The sequence below is a fragment of the Notolepis coatsorum genome, assembly GCF_963971535.1.
Source record: "Notolepis coatsorum genome assembly, chromosome: 16".
Taxonomy (NCBI): domain Eukaryota; kingdom Metazoa; phylum Chordata; class Actinopteri; order Aulopiformes; family Paralepididae; genus Notolepis; species Notolepis coatsorum.
Window position 1 is genome coordinate 46,427,227 of NC_140180.1, and position 26,657 is coordinate 46,453,883.

The 26,657-nt window shown below is 43.3% G+C and overlaps 1 protein-coding gene across 1 annotated transcript in view; it reads right to left on the reverse strand.

The window, feature by feature from the left end:
• Nucleotides 1–12,777, reverse strand: part of LOC311242819 (ATP-binding cassette sub-family C member 5) — a 67,595-nt gene extending 54,818 nt beyond the window's left edge. Inside the window, exons 1-3 of the mRNA XM_084331862.1 lie at nt 12,675–12,777; nt 5,920–6,111; nt 1,716–1,871 (exon numbers count right to left, since the gene is read on the reverse strand). Of these exons, the coding sequence (XP_084187988.1) occupies nt 1,716–1,871; nt 5,920–6,101 (338 nt within the window). The 5' untranslated portion in view covers nt 6,102–6,111; nt 12,675–12,777. The remainder of the gene's footprint in view (nt 1–1,715; nt 1,872–5,919; nt 6,112–12,674) is intronic.
• Nucleotides 12,778–26,657: the final 13,880 nt, after the last annotated feature.

A 26,657-nucleotide genomic window follows, 5' to 3' on the forward strand; every position in this document is an offset into this window, starting at 1 on the left:
CTCTCTCTCTCTCTCTCTCTCTCTCTCTCTCTCTCTCTCTCTCTCTCACACCCTACCGTCTATGTTTTGCATGAAGGGTTGCATAACTGTTCTGACAATGTAAACACAAAGTGAAAACCCTCCAGTCCACCTTAGTCTCTCAGCGGTACATACCATCACCATACTATCCTAGCAGGGTTGGGGCCCTTTCCTTCTTTTCCTCTATGTCCTCACTTTGGGCCCCACATAACATCTGGCCTCGAGCCAGCGATGTCTGACAAAGCATATCATTCAGGAGACACACAGTCACCCCCCGAGAGAAGAGTGCACTTCCGCACACAGGACCGCTTCCCTATAGAGTCACCCCCGAGAGAAGAGTGCACTTCCTCACACAGGACCGCCTCCCTATAGAGTCACATGGCTGTCATTTGCAGAGAGGCAGGCGGCACATGAACAGACATGACTACGGCTGCCCTTCAATAAGCCACAAAAGGCACAAAGCTCCCATGGAGCCTCTCTCACTGATGTCCATTCATGAAAGTCACCTCTGGGGAGTTACGGCGCGTTACGGTGGGTCTTAGTTTAAACCGTGGTGTGGCTCGGACTGCGCTCTGGGAACACTTAGCATATGGCCTGGCCTGGTGTCGTTGGTTGAGGCTCCCAGTCAAAAGAGCCAGCTAACGAGTGTGACTGGACACAGCATGTACCAAGTAAAAGGGTTAATGACATAACTCAGCAGGCTGGGAACAACTCTCACTCTAATCTCTAAGCCCTGCTATTCATAGCAGCCTCCTCCCGTGCTATAGCTCTCCTGCACTGGGGGAATAAAGACAAGATGTTCATCAATCTCAACACCTCACACACACACAGACACGCTTACCTGGTTAACACCTTGCCATGTTTCAAGCGAATATGCAACATATTAGGGATGCAAATACAGGGTCAGATACGGTACATATACTGTTCAAGAACATAGACACATACATACACACAAAGTGCACACACACATACAGCTCAATAAATTAGAATACAGTGGACAAGTCTATATATTTAGCTGTATTGATGCAGTCATTTGTGCAAAAGGAGCCCCAACCAAGTACTGAGTGAACATACATGAACATACTTTTCAGAAGGCCAACATTTCTATATACAAAAGAAAAATACATCTATTTTTTATTGGTGATACATAATTTTGGGCTTTCATGAACTGTAAGACATAATCATCAAAATTAAAACAAATAAAGGCTTGAAATATTTCACTTTGTGTGTAATCAATCTATAATCTACGAGTTTCGCTTTTTGAATTGAATTACTGAAATAAAATTACTTTTCCACGATATTCTAATTTATCGAGCTGCACCTGTACATACAGTACACACATGCACACACACACACCTTTGAGGGAATCCCACCTACAGATGAGCAGAAATCCCATGCTATAGGACAACCCTGAAGGCCAGCCGGTCGACCTTGTTGGCATAGCACCTGTTTTTCCTGTTACTATCTTTGTTTTGCCAGCAGCACTATCAATGCGGTCGTCCAACTCACATGCAGGGCTGAGAAAGTGAATGTGGTTCCTTGTTTGTTAATGGGAGGAGGAACTCCGCTGAACCCAGCGAGCACACGGGGAAGGTGGGGTAGTTATTGATCAGAGGACCGGCCCCCTCCCCGCTACGATGAGCACACAATGCGGGTCACTTTCACACGGTTCACCGTCAGAGAGGAGGTCGCCTCACCTTTGGCAGTTGACCTCGGAGGCCTCGTGGCGTGACAGGCCCCAGACGTCCTCTATGGACAGACTGGATGTCTTATAGGCTCTCAGGGCCAGTGGAGAGAGCCAGTGCAGAGTCATGAAAGAGAACAGGCCGGCGTTATCAACCGGGTGCTGGTGCCTGGAATGAGAAGAGTCAGAGAAAAGAGAGATGGAACGTCTGAACATGCAGACACATAGAGGGGAGGTGCTATGTTGAGAGAGCGAGGACACGCTGTGCCCCCTAAGAGATGACAGAGCGTTCACTTGGATTGGGATGATGGAAGATGAATCAAGCACACAATGTTTGAACAGCCATTTGCACGCACTTCATAGAAATGTGAGAGAGCAGCGAAAAAAAGGTTTGGGGTGGTTTATCAGTGGGCATGTGTTCAAACACAGGGCTGTCTGTTTGGGGATAAGTTTTCTGCCCGTATCATGGGAGTTGCTGTCAGGACGTTAGGCTACAAATACAGCTCAGCAGACTCAGGCTGCGGTTACATTAAAGGGAAAACAACGTTTCATTTCACCTTTCTGAACGTTGCGTTTATGCAGTCAGGTTAGACGCCGTTTGTCTCCTGTATGCGCGGTAGGTATTTGTCGCGTGCATAAGCCAGACAGAGAGAGAGAGCACAGAGCGCGCGTGTGTGCATGTCATATTTAGGCATAATTTCAGCCACGAAATCAGAGAAGTCAGTGATGAAGTGCTTATTGTATTTTGGGGGTTGGTATATCACCACGCACAGTACAGGGTGATAGCGACCCAGTTCAAACATATTCAGCTCGAAGCTGGAGAATGAGACCGATGACAGTTGTTTACAGTCAAAGTTTTGCTTGTACACGGTTGCAATTCCCCCTCCTCGGCCAGTCGTCCATGAAGCGTTAAAATACGTACACGCAGGCGGCAAGAGTTCAGAAATAGAGCTTGACTCACCAACGCTCTGCCAAGTCTCTGTGATGCACAAGAAATCCAAGTTACGGGTGATGAAGAAGTCGTTCAAGATAAAAGTCTTATTTGCTAGCGATCTAGAGTCAGAGTATTTTTGTGTCTGTCTGTCTATCTGTCTGTCTGTCTGTCTGTCTGTCTGTCTGTCAGAGAAATGCCCCATTAAAAGGATACCATGACATTTGGAATTTTTGTATTTTTCTTCAAACACTTGTTACATTGTGGGGAAATACGTTTCTGCATTTGTCCTTCATTCACTGAATCTTAAAAACAGCTTTTCATATGTAGCACTACTAACAGAAACGACTTCGCTTTCAACAAGAACTGCCCTTTGGTTTAAATAGAAATGCTAATAATGCTAACAGGCTGTATTTAGCACAGCTAAGATCAAACATAAGAGTTTATTACCCACGCACTCAGCACAATGGAGCGTTGTAAACCGCCACATCTCACGGTGTCTGTCCAGAACCGCCATAAATTGAGCCTTTCTTGCCTGAACTGGCTTAAACTTGGTGGATAGATTGAGGGTCAGGATAGGATTTGTATCTTCAAAAGATTGGCTGCAGTGGTTAAGGTTTAAGTTTTAATCATTGGAGTACAGGCCTATAGGACCAAAATGACAACGTACAGTATTTACGATGGAGGGACACCAGGTGGGAACCACACTATACAACACTATAACCATGCTCCTCGGGAGACTTGGAATTCTCCTCAACATTCATGCCTGGAGAGCAGGTGTTACAAAGGATCAGATTAAACCGAATATATATATTTATTTATTGATATATTGCATAGTATTTGTATATCGTTTGATATCCCCTGTATATTCCTTGTACATATACACGGAATATCCCTTTAGCCCAGACCATAATAGTTCATTCTCCTATTGGACAGCGGTCCACCGGCGCCAGGGACCGGCCCCCGGAGCCAGGTTCAAAGTCACCGTCAAGATGTGTCTGGACATGCCCAACCTTGCCCAGGGATACGCGACAGAAATGAGAGTGGAACTAGTTTGTGCACCGTGCGTATAAATACGGCGCAGGTGAATGTAGAAGCCCCTTTGCCCCTTACCTCCGTACCCTTCGTCCATTTAGCATGTTACCGATAAGTTGAAGCCTCACCCACGATACAACGTGCGGTGAAGTATGGCCTGTTTGGCCTCAGAATAGAGCATCGAGACCGCGTGCGAATTAATAACTGAATTGTCAGAGTTTGGCGCTATACCGTCGAGTGCGACATATTTCTATTAAGTTTTTAATAGTCTATTTGTGTATAGTGTATCGTGCGGTTAGAATGCTATAGTGACCAGCATCTCCAACGCTTTCTCGTATTAGCTAGAGTTCTTATCCAGGCTGGGCCGACCGCATGGCGCTTTCACCCGAGGAGACCTAGGCGAGAGCCGTATGGACATGTACACTGGATTAATCTACCCGACGACTGCATAGCCCTTTGCGGCTGGAATATATTTGCTTTGGTCCTATGATTTATGGAGCGGATAATCGTCGACGCCTGCACGTGTTGGATTTACCCCGAGAGGAGTCAAGTCGAGTCGGCGCTCAGAGAGCCTGAGGCCGCCTAGCTTTCTTCCCTGTGGAGCTACAGTCTACAAGAGAACCAAGCTGTATTCGTCTGTGGATCAAGAGGCTACTGCACCGGCTTCTGTACCTGAAGTCTCCCTAGTCATCGTTGACCAGACGTCCTACTACCGACAGATCTTCTACCCCCCCTGCTGGCTTACAACCAGTGGGAACCCCTTCCAGTATCTCCGCTATCACTAGTGCACCATAGATATAATTCCCTAAGATTCAGGTTGTATAATTACCTCCTGCGTAACCAGAGAATGGACATTCAGTATTGATTTGCCTACGCATACTCCTTTGCCTTACAAGTGCATTCAAAGAATAATGTAAAGTATCCTATGTACCTTTTGCTCCATTAAATACTTGATTAATACCTTTGACTGGAACCGATTTCATTGTGGGAAGTGTTCATCATATTCATATATCGTGTACTGTATGGCCAGTAATTAAAGTACATAAAGCGGTAGTGGTTTAATGATACCATACTTATCAATACAGTCAGGGAATTGTACCCCTCAGTTACAGCAGGTGTTGCATCTTCACAAGTTCTAGTTTCCAATGTGACGGGCACGGTGAGGGAAACAAACAAACAAAATACTACAATTCGGAATAACAGGAGCAATATTGTAATGTGTGCTCCACAACTAGGGCTGCAACTAACGATTATTTTGGTAGTCGACTAATCTGTCAATAATTTTTTCGATTAGTCGACTAATCTAACGATTATTTCTGTCACACCCTCCATCTCTGCTTTCCTGTGGGCGCGGCTCCTTTTCCGGGCTCTTAGCAGACTTCTTAGCTTAACATAACAGACCGACAGTAAGTTTGGGGGAACTAATGGGATAACTGGGGTTGCAACAAAAGTGCAACTAGGGCTAAAAACACAATGAAATAAAATAAATAATAATAAATAATATATCCTTCTTAGCAGACTTCTTAGCTCAACATCCCAGGGAACTAATGGGATAACTGGGGATGTTGTTTGCTCCTGACAAGAGAGTCTGGGGTGATGGTAGACAAAGCAACTCTGAGGTCATGCTCAATGTCCAATCTGTTCCTCTGCTTTGTCTTCAGCTGGACCAGAGCTGAGAAGCCACTTTCACAAAGATAGGTAGTGCAATTTTTTTTTATAATTTCTTTTATTTTACGACGCATCGACGCAGAAATTCGGCATTGACGAGTTTTATGATCGACGTTGTCGATTATGTCGACTAATCGTTGCAGCCCTATCCACAACAGTGGGCAGGGACTGCGGCCAGACATCCAACTAGAACTCATAGGAACCCAAGGAGGACAATAACACTACCGTATGCATACTGCACCTTATGTGAATACTGCACCTTATGTGAATACTGTGATACTGTGAATACTGTATATTTCAGTTAGTTATAGTAAATTATAACACTACCTTACGCATACTGCACCTTATGTGATACTGTATATTTTAGTTAGTTAGATAGTAAATTATAACACTACCTTACGCATAATGCACCTTATGTGATACTGTGAATACTGTATATTTCAATTAGTTAGATAGTAAATTATATTGACTTATTTGTTTACACAGCTTGTTGTTTTTACTACATGTACACCCCCCCCCCCCCCATCCCGCTATGATGCCTGAATTTCCCCAAGGGGATCAATAAAGGAATATCTTATCTTACTTGTGTGTTATCCTGAAGGGCTTCAGTAGCTGCAGGCTATGCCGGTAGCGGCCTGCTGTCCTCTTTGGTCCTTTCTCCTCTACCGCCCTTACCTCCTCGTACTCTAGGTCTGGTGGGGTGTGTGGGCAGGAGAGGGGCAGGCCCTCCACCCGGCCCGCTTCTTCAAGGGCATCAGGAAACATGGCTGCCCTTCTGGGGACAAAACAACAATGACAGCAATGACAACAACAATAACCCAACAGCAATAACACAACAGGTCAGTGAATGAATGAAAACTTTATTTAACAGATTGCAGAATGGGTACAATACAGTACGGCTCAATACATACAATTGTTAAGGGGATGCAGACCAGAGAAAGACGTTTGTCTTGTTTACATCAGGGTCCCCCATTTTCAATTCATAGTGACATTTATGACATACACAACATACATGACATTTATGGCATAGGGACATACGGGTATATAGTACTGTTACAGTAGGTCTCACTATGTGATTATTCTATTGTCTTTTTGGTCACTTTAGTGTTTTTAGGAAACATCTTGGACAGGAATGATGCTTTATCACTATGAGCAAATAAATAAATATGAAGTCACAGAACTGGTGGGGGAAATACAGGGAGAAATACCATCAAAGGCCTAAATAGATATAGTGGGGCGGTTAAGCAAACTAATTGTGCATTTTATGAAAGAAGCATGAAACTTTCAGCATATCATCTACATACCCCAAGGTTTGATTTCAGACGTGGAAACACTTTCAGACTGACCTCTGGTGACATTGAGGGGTCATTGACCTCAGCATTGCATTTTTCCACTTTACGTCCCATTATTCTCCTTTATAATAATGTTTGTTAAAATGGCAGTTTTGTTCTAATAAAGACATTCACTTGCTCAGCCATGGCCTTGTGTCCATGTGTCAGTTTGTTGCATGATTTTGATAAGAATTTTTATCATGTTCTTATTGATCAAATACTATTTCTAGCTGTTGATGAATGAAATGTTGTTGATGAATGAAATTAAATGAAATAGTTAGATATCTAGCTAGAAACTAGCGAGCTAGCTAGCCATTGTGCAATGTTAGCCAATCCACCTCCAACCTCTTCACCATTAATTCCTCCAAAGAGCTAGCTACTGGCAAGGCAGCCTACTGACACTCTTCAGCAATTTGATGCAACACTGTGCCTGCATCATGTCAAAACGCCATATCCTGATTGATCCAGCCCAGCCTTCTACATCTAAGAAGCTGCATTGCCCCACTAACTGGGAACTCTGTGCTCTCTGCCAAGTGGAAACAAGGGAAGCTTTGCAATGCCCTGCCCGCTCAAGCAAGCCACCACTAGGCAGTGGTTATGCGTCATTGGCTAGGCATCTTCTTGAATTTCAAGAATTTGGACAGATACCTGCTGAGCTGGACCTAAACAGGCCCACCAAGTTACTGCTGCTAGCCTGTACAAGCTACTGCCATTGGCCTCCAATCAGCACTGCATACCTGAAGCGGGCCCTCCAACAATTGAAGAATGGTGCCTACAGCGATTCAGGGAAAGTGTGCATTTTGACTACTGGTTGAAAACCTTATCACTTGAGGTCCTCATGCTCATATACGTCAGATCACTGCGGGAGGGCAACTTTCAGCTCTATGTGAAAACCCTCACACAGCTACTACCCTGGATGTTTGCTCTGGACCACACTCATTACTCCAGGTGGCTATCAGTGCGTGTCTGTGACATGATGGTCCTCTCTGATAAACATCCAGCCATCCTGGAGGAGTTCTGTGTTGGAAAGTTTGTTGTGCATAAAACAAGTAACAAATGCTCTGCTATTGCAATTGACCACTGCCACGAAACAGAACAACGCACTCATCAAAGGATCTGGTGGAGCAGTTGGCTTGACAGAGAATCCTGGGGCACTGCATCGCTGGATGGTGGCAGGTCCAGAAATAGCCAGAATGACTACAGATTTTGAGAATGAAACTCCAGAAAGTGAAAATCGCCACAACGAGCAGCAGCCAGCAGTGCAAGAAACCTTCATAAAACATGTTAGGTCCCTCACAGCAGTGATCGAAGAGATGGGGAACCCATTTCTTGAAGAGTCGGGATCTCCTGGTGCTTGACTCTAAAGACATCATGAGTTCATCAGTTGCAGACAAGTAAGGAAAGTGGAGTCCCTTGGTGCACAACAGTACAAGACCTTTGTGGAAGAACGCCTGGAGCAGCAAACAAAGCCAGTCACAGATACCCTGCCCAAGAACAAATTGCCTCTGTTCAGCTGCCCACCAGTGAAAACACAGTCAACGCAGAAGATACAACTTGAAGCACTGAAGCGTGATTGCAATCTCTTCTTGCGGCTGTATATGGCTTGCCAAACATGTGATGGCAATCTGGATCAGTTCTTCAGTCATGAAAACCAGGAAGCACCACCATCTTTATCTCAAGGAGGGAAGATGCGGCTTGGTACAAAAGCAGACCTCTTGCACTGCATAATGATTGATGACACTGACTCACAACCTCCAGTCTGAAAGGAACCACCCGACAGAAGAGAGGGAAGGGAATCAGGAGACGGGGATGCCTACCACTGCACTGCCAAAGCACTGGAAAGACTTCCTGCGTGTTGATGAGAACAAAACAGAATTGTTTGGATTCCTCTCTCAGCAAGTCATTTGCATCACAGTAGATGAAAGAAAAGAAGTTTACGCAACTCATGGCAAAATGGTGCTCTGCTCTCCTCCCCAGTGTGACGTGACAAATCTCACCCCATGTTCTCACGAGGAAGCAGACACACGCTTGCTTCTGCATGTGTCAGATGCTGTTCAGAAGGGTTGCAAGAAGGTGACTATTCGTACTGTTGACACCGATGTTGTAGTCCTGGCCGTGGCCATGTTTAGGAAGATCAAGCCAGAGGAAATGTGGATTGCTCTTGGTAGTGGAACCAACCTCAGATATATTGGCGTTCATGAAATAGCCAACAAGCTAGGTCAAAGTACCTGTGCTGCTTCCCATTGTTCCACGCACTCACAGACACAGACTCAGCATTTGCTGGAAGAGGAAAGAAAACAGCATGGCAGACTTGGAAGGCTTACCCTGAAGTGACTGAGGCTTTCAATGAGCTCCTGCAGATGCAGGGTGATGTGAGTGAGCTGTCCAAGTCATGGTTGGAGCGCTTTGTCGTACTGATGTATGACAGGACAAGCAAAACCACAGAGGTAAATTAAGCTAGAAAACAGCTCTTCACTCAGAAATCCAGAGCTCTGGAGAACATGCCCCCAACGAAGGCTGCACTAGAGCAACACATTAAGCGTGCCAGCTATCAGGCCAATGTTTGGAGCAACGCCTTGGAACCTGACCCTCAGCTGCCAAGCCCTGCTGATTGGGGCTGGGTGAAAGAAGAAATGGGATGGCAGCCACTGTGGACAACCCTTCCAGAAGCATCACAGAGCTGCTATGAACTGATTCATTGTGGTTGCAAGAAAGGGTGTACAACACGCTGCAAGTGCAAAAAGGCTGCCCTCAAGTGTACTGCCATTTGCTCATGCTCAGGAGACTGTTAGGCCTCACTAATAATGTCATTGTAGGGCAGGCACTACTTACTACTGTACAACTAGGGTGGTTAAGAGATGTCAACTGTTCAATCAAATTTAACATGCATATAGTTAAAAGTCCTTTTTTGAGTCTTTGTGTTTGTGTGAGGTGTGTTTATATGACATGAAACCAGATGTCCATATCCTATACAGCTGATTTAATCTATTAAAGCACTTTTATGATGACCAGTGGGTTCCACAACTCTTCTTTTTGATATAATACCTTTGTTCCTGGAAAAAAGTTAAAAATAACATGTTTTTGAGAGCCCAAAATGTGTACAGCCTCTGACAAGTTCCAGAGGTAAATTCAGAAGTGTTTCCACGTCTGAAAACAAACTTCATGGTATATAGAAACACTGTAGAAAGTTTCATGCTTCTTTCATAAAATGCACAATAAGGGCTGACCCCCATTAGTCGATTAGGCGACTAATCGGTCGAAAGGAGCCGTAGTCGATTATAATTTTTTTTGTATCATTCTTTCCAAAAGAAAAGAGGCCTAGAAGTGTGGCTAACGCTAATGGCACGTATACCAGAGGCTAACTGCCTACGAAAACAGGCACATAGGCACTGAAAGAGGATTTCACCCATCTAATGAACACACTAGACTAGACAAATATCAAGATGTATCCATCAGTGGACCAATTGCATGCTTTTCCAGAGGACAAGAAGCCTTCAGTCGACTCCTTCAGACATTAAGCACCCCCCACAGCCCAAATGGAATGATACAAAAAAATATATATATTATACTTTTTAGTCGGGGACAGCCCAAGGATATGAGCTTATCTGCCCCACTAATATTGAATGTTTGCTCCTTACTACACAATATGATGTAATACACTACAGGTCTCATTTGTTTAATGCTCTGAGATTATTCCACAGAAGAAACAAAACAAAACAGTCCCAAGTTGACCTGAGACCTCTAGCCTCCACCTCAGTGGGGACTATGGATCCCAGTTAACAGAAGTCTAAGGTCGATCTGTTCCTTCAATCCCTCCTCTGAGCCCCATCAGACGGGATTTGTTTTGCTGAATCACCCGTGGAGGCAGACTGGTGAAATCCCCTTGCTCAGAGGTTGTGGCTGTTCTCTGGCACAACCCTTCGGTACAGTGCTTATCTATTTAAAGACAACGTGCTGGAGGCCCCAGGGGCTTGGGAGCCGACACTCGAGTCCTGCCACTGATCCCTTCTATGGCAAAGCTCCATGGCAGGGTCAGCCAGCCTTGGCATGCGTGTTGTGCAGATAGAATGGCCTGAGAATGTGGTCAACAACCAGGCAGCGGGAGGAACAATCCACACAACTACAGGTGGGGGTCAGGGACGGTACACATAAGTGAAAAGCGATACACAGGCTCTGCAGGGCAACACGTTGCGTCAGGTAGATCCTGTTGCAGTGCACTGCTTCTCGGAGGCTGTGGGAACCAACAGCGTGAAGAGTGCACGAAGTAACCTCTCCGGAGCCCCTCCACGCCTTCATCATGCGAAGTTTGTCGCTAGGTTGTGAACTTTTCAGAACCATCTGAAGGGAGAGAGTACCGTTCCCGAGTAACCAGGCTGTTGTAGGCCTGTATCCCAGGAACCGGTAGCTGACTTTGTCAAACGCAGGCCATCCAGGTCTGCCAGGTCTGTTAACCCGGTTGGCAGGTAGATCACTGTCTGTGCCCAGAGGAACATATTTACTTAGCAGCTAATGAATAATTTATCATTCTCACTAGCACTGTATAGATTACAGACAACTGCCCCTCTTTCAAGAAAACAAGCCTGCAAGCTAAAAAAGTAAACATGAACTAAGTTTGTTTTCCCTACATTTCTGGCAGACTAATGGCTGCAGCTTATTCACTTGTGTCAGTGTCCCAAAATCAGTCATAGTCAAATAATATATCTTTCTGTAAACAATCATTTTCAATGGACTTTTCAGTATGTAAAACATGCTTAATTTCCATTTATTTGCAATATTACTCGCAGTGTATTTAGAATGTACATTGCATTTCTCTGCATATCGCTCTGAGAAACAAACATACATGTACATATTTCATTATGGGTCAGATTGCAGGGTCAGATTGCAGGGTGAGATATTAGCAGCGCCCCTGGAGCAGGTAGAGGTTCAGTGTCTTGCTAAAGGACACTTTGACACAAATCAATGATCTGTTTCACGGGATCTTTCCATCTAACAGCCCCCCAGCCTCAGCTCTGTCAACCAGAAATAAAATAAAATATCCATGAATACAATCTAAAGATTGTGTCACATGACATACGGTATATAATGTATTTATTTATTTTTGGCAGTAGGCTATATCAATTTAGTCCAATGCAAGCGTTGTGGTGAATTCGTTTGAATGATTTCTCTGTTATTCCACTTTAAGCTTATTTCCAAAGCATTTGGCAAAACAAAATGTGAAAAAGGTGAGGCATAAGAGGGTGGTAACAATTTTTTTTAGCAACTGTATATTAGCTATTTGTCTCACAAATGGAAAAAAAGCTTATAGCAAAGTTCTTATTTATAGTATCCGATCGCAGACGTCTTGGTCACAAACAATAAGCAAGTGTTGTTATTATTATTATTATTATTATTATTATTATTATTATTATTATTATTATTATTATTATTATTATTATTATTATTATTATTATTATTATAAGTATTATTAAATGACAACCATGTCCAATGAGCAGTGGCATTGAGCCATATGGTGTGATATTACTATGAATTACTATACCATTAGAACAAAGTGGGGTCTTTGGAGGTTCAAGTGGGTCCATGGCAAAACGAATAATTGAATTCCACTAGTTTCATCCAAAAGAAACACAATGACAGAACGCGTGACCCTTCTGGTCAGAGGTTTCACTCCTCTCCTCATCTTCTACACTGCAGCATATGCATAGGATTATGTAATAAAACATATCTAAATGGCCTGGGCTACACTACTATGGTAGATTAACTGAAATACTGATCCATTAGCCCCCGTTTAAACACAAAACGCAATACAACAAATGCTTCGTCACACTGCAACTCTTGTTTGACATATGGCACGTCAAACCAATTTGACATTTTGACAACATCTTAGTTTTCTGTAAGCGGGAGCAACTCAACATCATCAGAATCAGAATCATCATCACCATCAGAATCATCAACAGCACTACAGTAGCCTACAATTCAGCAGTCATGTCTCTAATAGTCATTCACTTACATGCAAATCGGAGCCTGCTTTGCTCGAGTTGTCACCGTCTGCCAGTACAGTTGTTACAGTAGATCTCGTTTTAAGAGAGACCGGAAAAGTACACTTGAATGTGACACATCATGCTGACTCTGCCATGAACTGTACTTGGAGCATAAACAGCCAGTAAACTCCTCTCACGTGTGTGAAGCACATACGATTCCCTACCGCTGTGACTGAGTCTGTCAGAGTTTGTCTCAAGTTTCAACTCGACTCCACTTACCTTCTGCACAGATTCTATAGGGGTGGAATCCCCGGTGTTCCACTGACGTCACGGCTGCTCAGCCAACCAGCAGACTTGCTTGTATCGTCACCGTAGTAACACGAATGGGAAAGCTGGGCTGGGCCTATTAGGTTTCTACTGGGTTATATTTGGCATTCGGTATGGAGGAAGGTAAACAGAATGAAACAGACACACATAATATAGACAGAATCACTCACTCGCTCGCTCACTCACTCACTCACACACCTCCAAGTCGAGGTGCACGCGGTCTATTTTTAGGGGTTATAACTTATAACCCTGTGGGTGGGAGGGCTATTATTGACATGGCTGACATATTGCATGGAAACTAATTCAGTGCATGCTCATTTGGGAATCAATAGGGAGTGAATCTAGTATTGTTTGGATATGTGATACTTTGCAATTAGTCTAATCACAAATCACAGAGACTGAGAGGGGGCGAGAGACAGCCAGGTGTGCCAGTGCAGAGAGTCTGCAGAACCATGTTGAGGTTCAGGATAGTGCAGTTCGTAGTATTGCACAGGGGTGTAAAAAGTACCCAGAAATTATACTTAAGTGAAAGTATGGGTACCGTCTCAAAATCTTACTAAAGTAAAAGTAAAAAAAATTCTACTTTTAAATGTACTTTTAAGTACTAAAAAGTAAAAGTAAAAACGTTTTTTTCTGACCATCTAGTCTTCTGATAGCAGGTGTTAATCAAAGATCCCCGCTTTCTAGTCTTGTTAGAATCTCTCCACTTGGACAATCTGAAAGTAGCCACTTCCGGCTGACTTCCGGTTGCCAATGGCACTTCCTGTCTCATCCAAATACATTGGTTTTAGCTACTTTTCTCCCCTTATTTAAACAACTTTGTCGTCACAGAGGCAATGAAACGTTTGTATTATTATAGTATAGAATGTATTTAATAAGCAAACGTTTGTCAGCAGGGTTTTTGGGCTGTATTTCATGTAAAAACGTTTACTGTTAGTTTCCTTGCTCAGCCAGCATTAGCTAACAGAAGCTAGTGGTTAAACAGGCCGGATTAGCTTTGAGCTAACTATCTTTCCCGACCCATGTATTCATTCCATTCTAAACATAACGTTAGTTTACAAAACATGACCCGTCTATATAACGTTGAGGAACAAATTATATAGACGGCGGGTAATGTTTTGAACAACTAACGTTACGTTTAGAATGGAATGCATCGGCAAAGATCCGTTAGCTCAAAGCTATTCGGGCCAGTTTATCAACTTCCTGTCATTTAGAAATATGATTTTATAGTGAAAATCATTACCAAAACGTCCGGAAAAACCTAACGGGAGCATTATAGACTGTCATACAAATGTACAAATGCTATAAGGTGGCAAGAAATGCACTATAAACAATACTTTGCGGCGTCGTTTCTTGCGCTAGCCTGTTAGCCAGCATTAGCCTTAATAGCTTTGAGCTAAGGATCTTTGCCGATGCATAAAGTATTGTTTATAGTGCATTTCTTGCCACCTTATAGCATTTGTACATTTGTATGACAGTCTATAATGCTCCCGTGAGGTTTTTCCGGACGTTTTGGTAATGATTTTCACTATAAAATCATATTTCTAAATGACAGGAAGTTGATAAACTGGCCGGAATAGCTTTGAGCTAACTATCTTTCCCGACCCATGTATTCATTCCATTCTAAACATAACGTTAAGTTTACAAAACATGACCGGTCTATATAACGTTGAGGAACAAATTGTAAGTGTGTGGGTGTGTGTTTTGGTGAACATTGGACTGCAAACAGAAAATGCATCACAGTTACAGACAGTAGCTACTGTTAGCTGCACTCAGGCTGGCTGCACTCAGGCGGCGCGATCAGCCTGTTGGACAGGGAATGAAGATCTCCAGCGAACACTTCATTGCCTCGTAGGGCTGGGCGATATAACGATAACGATAAATATCGCGATATATTTTAATAATCGATATCGAATATCGAAATTTAAAAAAAATCGAAAAATCGTTTTTTCTTTTTTTTTACCTGCAACAGGGCAGTTTTAAAACCAGAGACAGTGGACAGACTTGTCTTTCTTGCCTGCAACTTAAAGTAATGGCTTTGCTTGTCCAAATGACAATACTGACCAAATTCAGATTTCTTTTTCTCTTGTCCATTTATTTTGTTTGCTTTCTAATTTAAAATACATTTTGAAACCGTCTGTACACAGTAGGCTATGTGTGCTAGCAGAACTAGACTCCAGTCACGAGTCCACCAAAAAAGCGCCAAAAGATCGAAAATAAACTAGCAGAGCCAGAACTGTTCAACTCCTCTGGAGCCACAGCCAGCAGAGAAGCTGGTTTACTTTAGCTTTTAAACCAGCTGCAGCCTGAGAACTGGAGTGTGAGGGGATGTAACACTAAAGATGGCGGCAATGACAAAGAATTGCTGCAAAATAAACATACATCTGTTGTTAAAAAAAAAAAAAAAAAAAAAAATGTTTTTCTTTTCTTTTTAATTTTTTTTATACTTATAACAATTCGATAATTATCGATATCGAGAAATAAAATAAAATTATCATATCGTTATCGCGATATGATTTTTTCCATATCGCCCAGCCCTAATGTCTCGGATTATGTTGTTGGGGGTGGAAGGTTTGTCCAGAAGACCACTAATCAGCTGAAGCCTGATGCGGTTCCCTCGGTCTTCGACAGACAGACCGGCGCAGGCTCCCGGGAGCGATGGCTAGCTAGTTAGCACCAGTCGGGGACCGGCGTCAGCTCCCGGGAGCGATGGCTAGCTAGTTAGCACCAGCCGGGGACCTGGAGCGATGGCTAGCTAGTTAGCACCAGTCGGGGACCGGCGTCAGCTGCCGGGAGCGATGGCTAGCTAGTTAGCACCAGTCGGGGACCGGCGTCAGCTCCCGGGAGCGATGGCTAGCTAGTTAGCACCAGCCGGGGACCTGGAGCGATGGCTAGCTAGTTAGCACCAGTCAGGGACCGGCGTTAGCTGCCGGGAGCGATGGCTAGCTAGTTAGCACCAGTCGGGGACCGGCGTCAGCTCCCGGGAGCGATGGCTAGCTAGTTAGCACCAGTCGGGGACCTGGAGCGATGGCTAGCTAGTTAGCACCAGCCGGGGACCTGGAGCGATGGCTAGCTAGTTAGCACCAGTCGGGGACCGGCGTTAGCTGCCGGGAGCGATGGCTAGCTAGTTAGCACCAGTCGGGGACCTGGAGCGATGGCTAGCTAGTTAGCACCAGCCGGGGACCAACCGACTGGTGCTAACTAGCTAGCCATCGCTCCCGGGAGCTGACGCCGGTCCCCGACTGGTGCTAACTAGCTAGCCATCGCTCCCGGGAGCTGACGCCGGTCACCGACTGGTGCTAACTAGCTAGCCATCGCTCCCGGCAGCTGACGCCGGTCCCCGACTGGTGCTAACTAGCTAGCCATCGCTCCAGGTCCCCGGCTGGTGCTAACTAGCTAGCCATCGCTCCCGGCAGCTAACGCCGGTCCTCGGCTGGTGCTAACTAGCTAGCCATCGCTCCCGGGAGCCTGCGCCGGTCTGTCTGTCGAAGACCGAGGGAACCGCATCAGGCTTCAGCTGATTAGTGGTCTTCTGAACAAACCTTCCACCCCCAACAACATAATCCGAGGCAATGAAGTGTTCGCTGGAGATCTTCATTCCCTGTCCAACAGGCTGATCGCGCCGCCTGAGTGCAGCCAGCCTGAGTGCAGCTAACAGTAGCTACTGTCTGTAACTGTGATGCATTTTCTGTTTGCAGTCCAATGTTCACCAAAACACACACCCACACACTTATAATTTGTTCCTCAACGTTATATAGACAGGTCATGTTTTGTAAACTAACGTTATGTTTAGAATGGAATGAATACATGGGTCGGGAAAGATAGTTAGCTCAAAGCTAATCCGGCCTGTTTAACCACTAGCTTCTGTTAGCTAATGCTGGCTGAGCAAGGAAACTAACAGTAAACGTTTTTACATGAAATACAGCCCAAAAACCCTGCTGACAAACGTTTGCTTATTAAATACATTCTATACTATAATAATACAAACGTTTCATTGCCTCTCTGTGACGACAAAGTTGTTTAAATAAGGGGAGAAAAGTAGCTAAAACCAATGTATTTGGATGGGACAGGAAGTGCCATTGGCAACCGGAAGTCAGCCGGAAGTGGCTACTTTCAGATTGTGCAAGTGGAGAAACGTTAATTGATTGATTGAGTGAATTGATTGATTTCAATTCAATCAATTTCTTTAATGACCACCCAGCCAGGCTGGTGGAATTTGGTTTCAGTGCATAGCATAGCAGTTCCAACATAAAACATAGAACATATAACATCACTTACAGCGTACATAAAAGAAAACACAATTACATAGATACAGTTCAGAGTTGTCCATGTCCATGTCAGCAGAGGTAAGGGGGGTTGCGGGGGGGTACTACAGGGAGGGGGGGGGGGGGGGGTGCTACACTGCCATACGGACACTGAACTCCCTGTAGCAGTGCTGTTTTTGAACCGGGATGTTTTGGTGGTCAGGGATCTGTAGCGCCTCCCGGAGGGCAGCAGCTGGAAGATGTGGTGTGCTGGGTGAGTGGGGTCGGAGATGATTTTTCTGGCTCTCCTGATTGTGATTTGGCGGTGGTGATTCGAGAGAAGGGAGGGGGGTGCAGATTATTTTTGAGGATTTATTGATGATTCTTTGTAGTTTGTTTTTTGAGTGAGTGTCCAGATTGCTGTACCAAACAGTTATGGAGAAGGTGAGGATGCTTTGTATAATGGCCTGGTAGAAACGGAGCAAGAGATGTTTATTGACTCTGTATTTCTTAAGCTGGCGGAGGAAGAAGAGTCTTTGATTTGCTTTTTTGTGTATGTGGTCTGTGTTGGTTTTCCATTTGAGGTTATTGCTTATGTGAGTGCCGAGAAATTTGAAGGAATCTGTGGTGATTATGGGTTTGCCGGAGATGGATATGGGGGTTTTGGGGTTTGGCTGGCGTCTGAAATCGATGATGAGTTCTTGGGTTTTTGATGAGTTGAGAAGGAGGTTATTGTCTGTGCACCAGGTGAGTGTGTGGTTGATTTGTGTACGGTATTCTGTTTCGTTATTGTCTGTGATGAGGCCTATAAGGGTTGTGTCGTCTGCATATTTATATATTTTTACGGAGTTGTGGAGGGATATGAGCAGGTTGGTGTATAGGGAGAAAAGCCAGGGTGAAAGGACGCAGCCTTGGGGGGCTCCTGTGCTGAGATATAAAGGGTGGGATGTGATGTTATTTATTTTGACCTTCTGTTGTCTGTTGGAGAGGAAGCTGTGGATCCAGTGGCAGATGCAGGGGTCGATGTTCATGTCCAGAAGTTTATTGATGAGTTTGGCTGGGATAATTGTGTTGAATGCGGAACTGAAGTCCATAACCAGAATGCGGGCGTATGAGTTGCGGGTTTCCAGGTGTTGCAGCAGGTGGTGAGTGGCTGTGTTGACTGTGTCATCCACAGACCTGTTGGTTCTGTAGGCAAATTGATGTGGGTCCATGAGGGGGGTGGTGCTGGTTTTGAGGTGGGTGAGAATGATGCATTCAAATGATTTCATTACTACGGATGTGAGGGCAATTGGTCTGTAATCGTTAAGGCAGGAGATATTATTGGATTTTGGGACAGGGATGATGGTGGACTGTTTGAGACATTGGGGGACTGAACAATTACGGAGGGAGGTGTTAAAAATGTTGGTGAAGATAGGGGCCAGTTCTGCAGCACAGTGATATAGGACAGATGAACTGATGTTATCTGGGCCTGCTGCTTTATTTTTCTTTATCCTCTTGAAGGTGGTCCTCACCTCTTCCTCCTGGATGTGGAAGGGGGGAGGTGGCAGGGGGGAGGGGGGCGAGGGGGGTGGGGGGGGTGACTGTTCAAATCTAGTGTAGAAGATGTTGAGTTAGTCCGGGAGCTGGTCATCACTGTCAGGTATGGGGGGGGGGGGGTTCTTTTTGTAGTTGGTAATGTCCTGGAGTTTTTTCCAGATGGTATCATTGGTTGTGATTTGTTGTTCTAGTTTGGCGGTGTAGTTGGATTTTGCTTTTCTTATTGCAGCCCTTAATTTGTATTTTGCAGTCACATAGTGTTCTTTTATTCCTGTTATGTAGGCAGTGTTTTTCTCTTTTCTTAGTTGTTGAATTTCTTTGGTGAACCAGGGTTTATTGTTGTTGTAGAACTTGACCGTTTTTGATGGGATGCATAGTTGTTCACAGAAGTGGATGTATGACGTCACTGTGTCGGTGTAGTCATGCAGGTCGCCGGCTGCGCGGAACTCGTCCCAGTCAGTGCATGCGAGACAAGCGCGCAACTTTTCGGTGGCCTCTGCTGACCAGGACCTGACATTTATTAACAGATTGCAGAATGGGTTTTTTCTCTGAAATGTAATTTAGTAAAAGTACAAGTATACAAAGTAAGTGTAACCTAATAATACTTGAGTAAAGTACAAATCCCCAAAAACAGTACTTAAGTATTGTAACGAAGTACGTGTTTTCTATTCAGCTACAGTATGTATAGACGGTTTCACTAGAATTATGTTGCATAGGGAGAACTTTGGACCCAAGTGTATTTCCCGTCAGTTATTGCATTAGCAAAAATTGCAACAGGAAATAAACTTGGATCATTTTAGAATGTTATTGTTGTACCTTTTTACCTGTTAAATGCATATGATTTAAACGTTGCAGAGGTTCAGCACAAAAACACACACACAAGCACGCACGCACACCATTCAAAGACTGCACGTGCCCTGCGACAGGGCTATTCTCCTCTACACGTGCAAGGCGAGGAGTCAACAAGCCAGCATTAAAGCACCTGTGAATGCCACATGCTTTGGAGAAAGGTTCCCACTGTCCTGCCAACGAGAGGAGCTCAGTATATTTATCCATGTGTTGAAGCCTATTAGGCGACAATGACCCCTGGTGATATCACTGCTTACGCAAGAGCTGCCACGACCTCTGATCAAACGAACCATACTCGCGTGACCATGGCACAGTCCTCAGCGTGTTCCGCAGGTAAATGGCCATACGATTATCATATATTCAGTACTACACTTTGTTAGCTTGCTAGCTTCAAACTGTGTTCCAGGGACCAGATTTTACTCTGAGGAGTTTGTTAATTAAGTTGTGAAATATACCTTTAAAAGCTTTTGAATTTTCTCTCCCAAAACTACATTGTGTACCATTAATAAGTAGGCCTAAATTAATTTGAGTCTTAAAATCCTATTTTCTTAAAAGCTAGCTATAAATCTGCGAGTGTGGTGAGATAATTTCACTGCTGCAATTGACCTATCTCAAACCCCATCCTCTTTTCTTGATCCTCCAATCAAGAAAAGAGGGCGAGGTTTGAGATAGGTCAATTCATAGTATTCACATGATGTGTTTAGCCAAACAATGAAACAATTCCACAGTTCATTGGTCATGGTTGTGACTTAATGATTTTCACTGCTCTAAAAGGAAGTCAGTGATTTCAAATACCTGGGCTCGTGGGTCAACTCGTCCGAGCAAGAACTTAAAGTGAGGAAGGCGCTTGCGTGGAGGGCCCTGAGCGGCATGACCAGTGTGTGGAACTCCAACCTCCCCCATCAAATCAAACTCAGCTTCTTCTATGCAACAGTAAAGTCTGTTCTTCTATATGGCAGTGAATGCTGGACCCTGAAGCCCACCCTGCAGAAGTCCCTAGATGGGTACTACACCAGAATGATGCGTGTAGTACTTAACATCAACAGGGATGAGGATGTCACCAACGAAAACTTGTATGGGGGGCGCGCTAAGGGTGAGCGAGAAAGTAGCAGTCAGGAGAATGAGGCTGGCAGGTCACTGCCAGAGACACCGAAGAGCTGCCAGCCAGCAAACTTGTGCTGTGGGAGCCAACACACAGGCATCGATCTAGAGGATGTCACACACTAACATAGATGTGGGAGCAGGAAGTACCGGCGAGCTAGCCAGATGCATGCAGGATCGGGATGACTGGAAGCACCGATGGAGGTACCCTATCCCCCCCCTCAGTGAGCTGTGGTGTTCCACAAGGAAGCATACTAGGACCGCTACTGTTCCTAATTTATGCAAATGACATGTCGTCAGCTTGTGACTGCAACTTGTTCTTGTTCGCAGACGACTCAGCCCTGCTGGTCTCTGACAAGAACAAGTTACAGGTTGAAAAAACCCTCAGCTCGGAACTAGGCAAAATCTGCATTATGGCTAGCTGATAACAAACAATCATTACACATGGGCAAAACAGTCCATTCTCTTCGGTTCAACTAACAAACTCAGCAAGACCGACGGCTTCTCAGTTACAGTGGGTGACAATATTGTCACAAGGAAAGATGAAATTACCTACCTGGGCTCCATCCTAGAGGCTAATCTTTCCTGTGACAAAATGGCATCCAATGTAATAAAAAAAGTCAACCAACAAACTCGATTCTTGTACCGGATCTCCTCTCTGGTAAACAAGAACACCCTGAAGACTCTGGCAGGAGCACTCATACAAGGGTACTACGACTATGCTTGCACCTCATGGTACCAAAGCACCTCAAAGGCACTAAAAACAAAATTACAAACATCTCAAAACAAACTGGTCAGACTACTGCTTGACCTTACTCCTAGAACTCACCCCTGCCCACTTTGACAACCTAGGATGGCTTAGAGTAGACAACAGAGTACAGCAACTTGCAATGGGCCTGGTCTACAAGATACACTACACGACCAAGGTACCCATGTACATGTCAAAATACTTCCCAAAGGTCAGTGAATACCAAGATCACAACACCAGAGGGAGCTCCACAAATCATGTTAAACCCAGATTCGGCTCAAACAAGGGACTAAACACGTTTCGCAATTATGCCACATCAATGTGGAACGCCCTACCCAAAGCTGTAAAGGAATGTGAATCACTACCCACTTTCAAAAACACTCTCAAAGAACACCTACGGGAGGTGATTACATTTTTTTATCTAATTAATTACAGGATTTGTAATTAATTCATTGAATTAATCGCATTTTAATCGCATAACCATTTTATGCCTGTGTCCGGATGGCAGAATTCAGTACTGTATCTACAAAACCTTCTGTTTAATCATCTTCCATCTATTAATTTGCTTCGATTTTTCAGGTCTGGTCAATTTTAGCAGTGTTATTCACAGTCAAAGATAAAAAAAATTTTTATTGATATTCTCATTTGGTTCATTACAATTTACTCAAGCCTAGTAACAGACACAGTATTTCTGACACTGGGAATACATTCCCTGAGATCCATAGATGTCCCTAGAATCAGATACGAAGAACATGCAAATGGGCCATAAAAAAGGCTGTAAATGTGTATTCTACGTTCTTATGGAATGAATGATACAAAAAAATATATATTTAAAAAAAATAAAAAAAATTGTAATGAATTTTGAGTTAATTTTCATAACACAATAATTTGCTGTGTAATTAATTAATCGAATTAACGTGATAAACTGACAGCCCTAATAATAAGGGTTATAATAATAACTAGACAATTCCACAGAGGAAATTGTGAAAGTGTGGGTGATGCCTGTGCACCGCCGGCCAACGGGAGAGGGTCTCTCGCGAATCTCTATGACAAACGGTTCAAAAGATACAAAATAATAATTACCCGTCACCCCTCCCGTTTTTCCCGGGATTCTCCTGCATTTCAACCTTCTCTCCCGCCGTCCTCCCGTTAAAATATTTTATACAAAATGGTTGCAATTCCCCTGCATGACGAAAGGGGGGCGAAGTGTAGATTAGAACTTTAGCACAGGAAATCAGACCAGAAGCCGGTTGCCGACAAAACTGTCTGGCAAAGTGGGGTTGTTCCCGGAGAGCTCACTCTCGGCCGTGGTTTCTCAGTGTATAATGTATGGTGCTCTCCCTCAACATGCAAGTAGGGTGAGACAACACCATGCATTTACCCATAATCCATTGCTGTATTAGACCCATGTGCCACTGCCAGTATAACTTTTGTAAAGTAATGAAGCGCAAATGTAAAGTTAATCAATACACAATGAAACAATATCTTTATCTATATCACATGTCAAAACTACTTTAATAAAACAAGATTTCCGTTTTTCATTTCTACTCATTCATCCAAAACAAGACAGCAATTCTACTTCTGCATGCACAGGGAGAATTGAGCTCATAGCACAGATTTGGAGTTGATAGAATGGACATTGCTGTTCTTAGGAAATGTTGCACATGGTGGAAATAATGGAAATTAACATTTCTAACATTAACATTTAGTGTATGTTTAAAGTTGATACATTGAGGCATGGTAGAATTCCACTTTATATTACAGCAGTATCCGTTTTTAACATTACAATTAGTGTCCGACACTATAGACACATGTTAAAAGTCAAAGTCAACTTTGTCATTTTCCAATTTGTGCAAGACATACAGAAAAATTCAATTACGTAACATAGGACACAATATACAACACACAGGACTATGTACAATATAAACAGTACCTACAATTAAATTAATGAATGAATTAAATAAGAGGTAAAAGAGAACTTAGTGTAAATATTCCTTAATTTGTGTCAACGTTATAAAAATCCTATTGTATTCAACAAATTAATTATGATACACCACAATGTGCCCTTTCTATCTATTCTAAATCTATGGCCTTGCGATTCCACGGCTGCGCAGTGCCGACAAGAGCAGGCGTTCCAGCTCCTCTACAGAAACACTGACACTTCCATTCATTTAATGCAGGGATGTACACAGCATTTCACTTTCAACCAGGTATCTGATTAATTTAATGTAGCATTTAGTAGTTCACCCAGTCCTTGGGTACATACAGGTTTTGACCAGCAGATGGCAGCGACGAGGCAGCTCAGCAGAGAGCAGCTGTCAACAAACATCCTAACAGAAAATATATACATACGAGGGGGAGGAGACTACATTGGGAGGGGGCGAAATCTCCAGTTTTTTCAAATCCCAATGTTGACGGCTATGGTCGGGTTAACTCGCCATCGCTTGAGCGCCAATCACGAGTATAGTCGAGTTTCAATCGTTATTTCTTTTATTAGCGATATCCATTCATTTTCATCCATTCAGCCTGATGTTATCATTGGGAATGGGTCTGAGCTCGCAAAAGGGCAAATGGGTCATTCTCATGAAATCAATGATTTACCATGGCCGTGATCTTTTCTAAGTTTCAAGTTTCAAGTTTCTTTAATATTTGTCATACAGAAGTACAGAATACTTTTATACAAAATGCTTCTTACTGTTACGCTCCAGAGACTGTGCAAGACAAGATAAGTATGAAATAAAATAACATAGTAAAATTAGAAGTAAAAAAATGAGGTCACAGTGTTCAGTTTAGACATATGTACAATGTTCGATGCAGAATAGACGTAGTTACCATACAATATACAATACTGTGCAGTGTACTAATATACAATACTATATAGTGCAAGGCAGAAATGGGACGAGGTGCAATTTAGGTACAATTCACAGTAGGTGTACGAGTTGTAGTGCAAATCCTTTATCAATAAATATAAAGTGTAAAGTGTGTTTGTGTGATCTAAAGTGTGGAGAGTGGGTGCTGCAGTGTGTTGTTTGTTTGAGTGAGTGTGTGCGTGTGGGTGTGTGTGCTGTGTGCATTTGATGGTTGTTGCATAGTGTTTATTGTTCGTTTAGCAGCCTGATGGCCTGGGGATAGAAGCTTCTTCTGAGTCTTTCTGTGCTCGCCTTAAGACTCCGGTATCGCTTGCCTGACCGCAGCAGTTCAAAGAGGCAGTTGTTCGGGTGGCTAACCTAAATAAAGGTTAGCATTTATTCAAGTAAATAAAACATAATATTAAAGATACAAATTTGCTCTTTCTTGTACAATGAGTTGTTTACTCATAACAATTAATTATTTTAATATTTTAGTACATTTTATGCTTAAATTCTCAGCGCAATGCGTCCACATTGATTTCTATGGACCATTGACTTAATTTTATATTTAATAAACTCAAAATGTTTATTTAAAACTTTATTAATATTGTTTATTTATTTGTGTCATCAAGGAAATTCTGATGAATTATACAATTAAATTTACAAATTAATGATTTTTTTGTGGAAAACATAATGTCTATGGATGCAGTTCTCATTCTCTGCAACAGTTTTCACCTTCCTGTTAAGACTACAGTATTTTTTAAATAAAGTTTTATTGTCCCATGATGCATCACAAAGAAGACAAGCTAGAAGATGGCTACACGGTAAGTGAAGTCACCTCAATGGTTAACACTTAAAAGTTCTAACTTCCCGCTTCAGCCCTTGTACACGACAAAATTGATTACTGAAACATGAAGTATTACTTGTTTGAAAAAAGTTTTGATCATCAATATTTGATCAATACAAAGGTTACTACATTCCTAACATGTACCATGACATTTTTTTGCCAATGTCATCATGACTTCTCCATTGTTAGCTAAAAATGCTAACTCCTCTCATCCTCCGCAACACACTTCTCATATACCGCAACATTTTAATGGGTGTTTCGGTAATGAGAACTTCTCTTTCGGCAATGAGAATTTGGTAACACATCACATAACTTTGTCATTAAATAGTAATAATTGGTAACACTTCAACATTAAGTATTCATAAGGTTGTAATTACATAGTAATAATAAAATGTGTATCATCAACAGTTCATTTTGATGTAATTTACTAACTTTCCTGTTTCATTGCAGACAGTCAGCCACTGAGAAAAAGAAAGCGTTAGCAAAGGCTAGGCTAGCAAAATTCAGAGAAAAGGTTTACAACAACCCTGACCTGCTGGACGAGTACAGAAGGAAGGAGAGAGAGAGGTTAGGGGGGTTGGAAATGGTACAGTCATTAGAAAACATGCTAGTTTATAGGAAGCCTCATACAAGCCATTTAGTTGATAGGATGTCCAGCTTTCTGGCCCTTACTAGAGGATGTGTACACACTCGCACTTTGTAAGCCATTCAGTCCCTACTGTAGGACACACACACACACACACACACACACACACACACACACACACACACACACACACACACACACACACACACACACACACACACACACACACACACACACACACACACACACACACACACACACACACACACACACACACACACACACACACACACACACACACACACACACACACACACAGGGAGAACCCTACTGTAGGACACACATATGCACACACACTAGTGTAGGGTCTGTCCATATATGTTTTTCCTAATTTTATGGTATGCTTCCTTTCCATTTCTAGATATCAAAAACGAAAGGAAACTGGTAAGATCAAGAAAATGGAAGATCTTACCTCCAAACAATATGAAAGGAAACAAAAACAATGGAGAGAAAATTCTAACAGGCATTATGCTTAAAAGAAAACACTGAATGCCATCTTGGATTTGACCCCTCCCTCCATCAATGAGCCAGATGCCGCACAGGTACCGGAGCAAGATGGAGGCCTACCGGTACCACCAAGCCCCCCAGAACTGCCATCAAACTGCCCAACACCAGAGCAGACGTCCACCCCCAAAGCAAGAAGAAAAAGGAGAATGCAGGATGTCCAGGTAGTACCAAGCCCTCCCGAGCCACCTTTGAACTGCCCAACACCAGAGCAGACATCCACCCCTAAAGCAGGAAGAAAAAGGAAGGCAACCATAACCTCACTGAGGTCAAAACTGAGGGCAACAAAAGATCAACTGGAAATCCAGTCCAGAAAATACTCTAACCTAACGAAGCAGCTTAGAAGGCTACAAGAAAA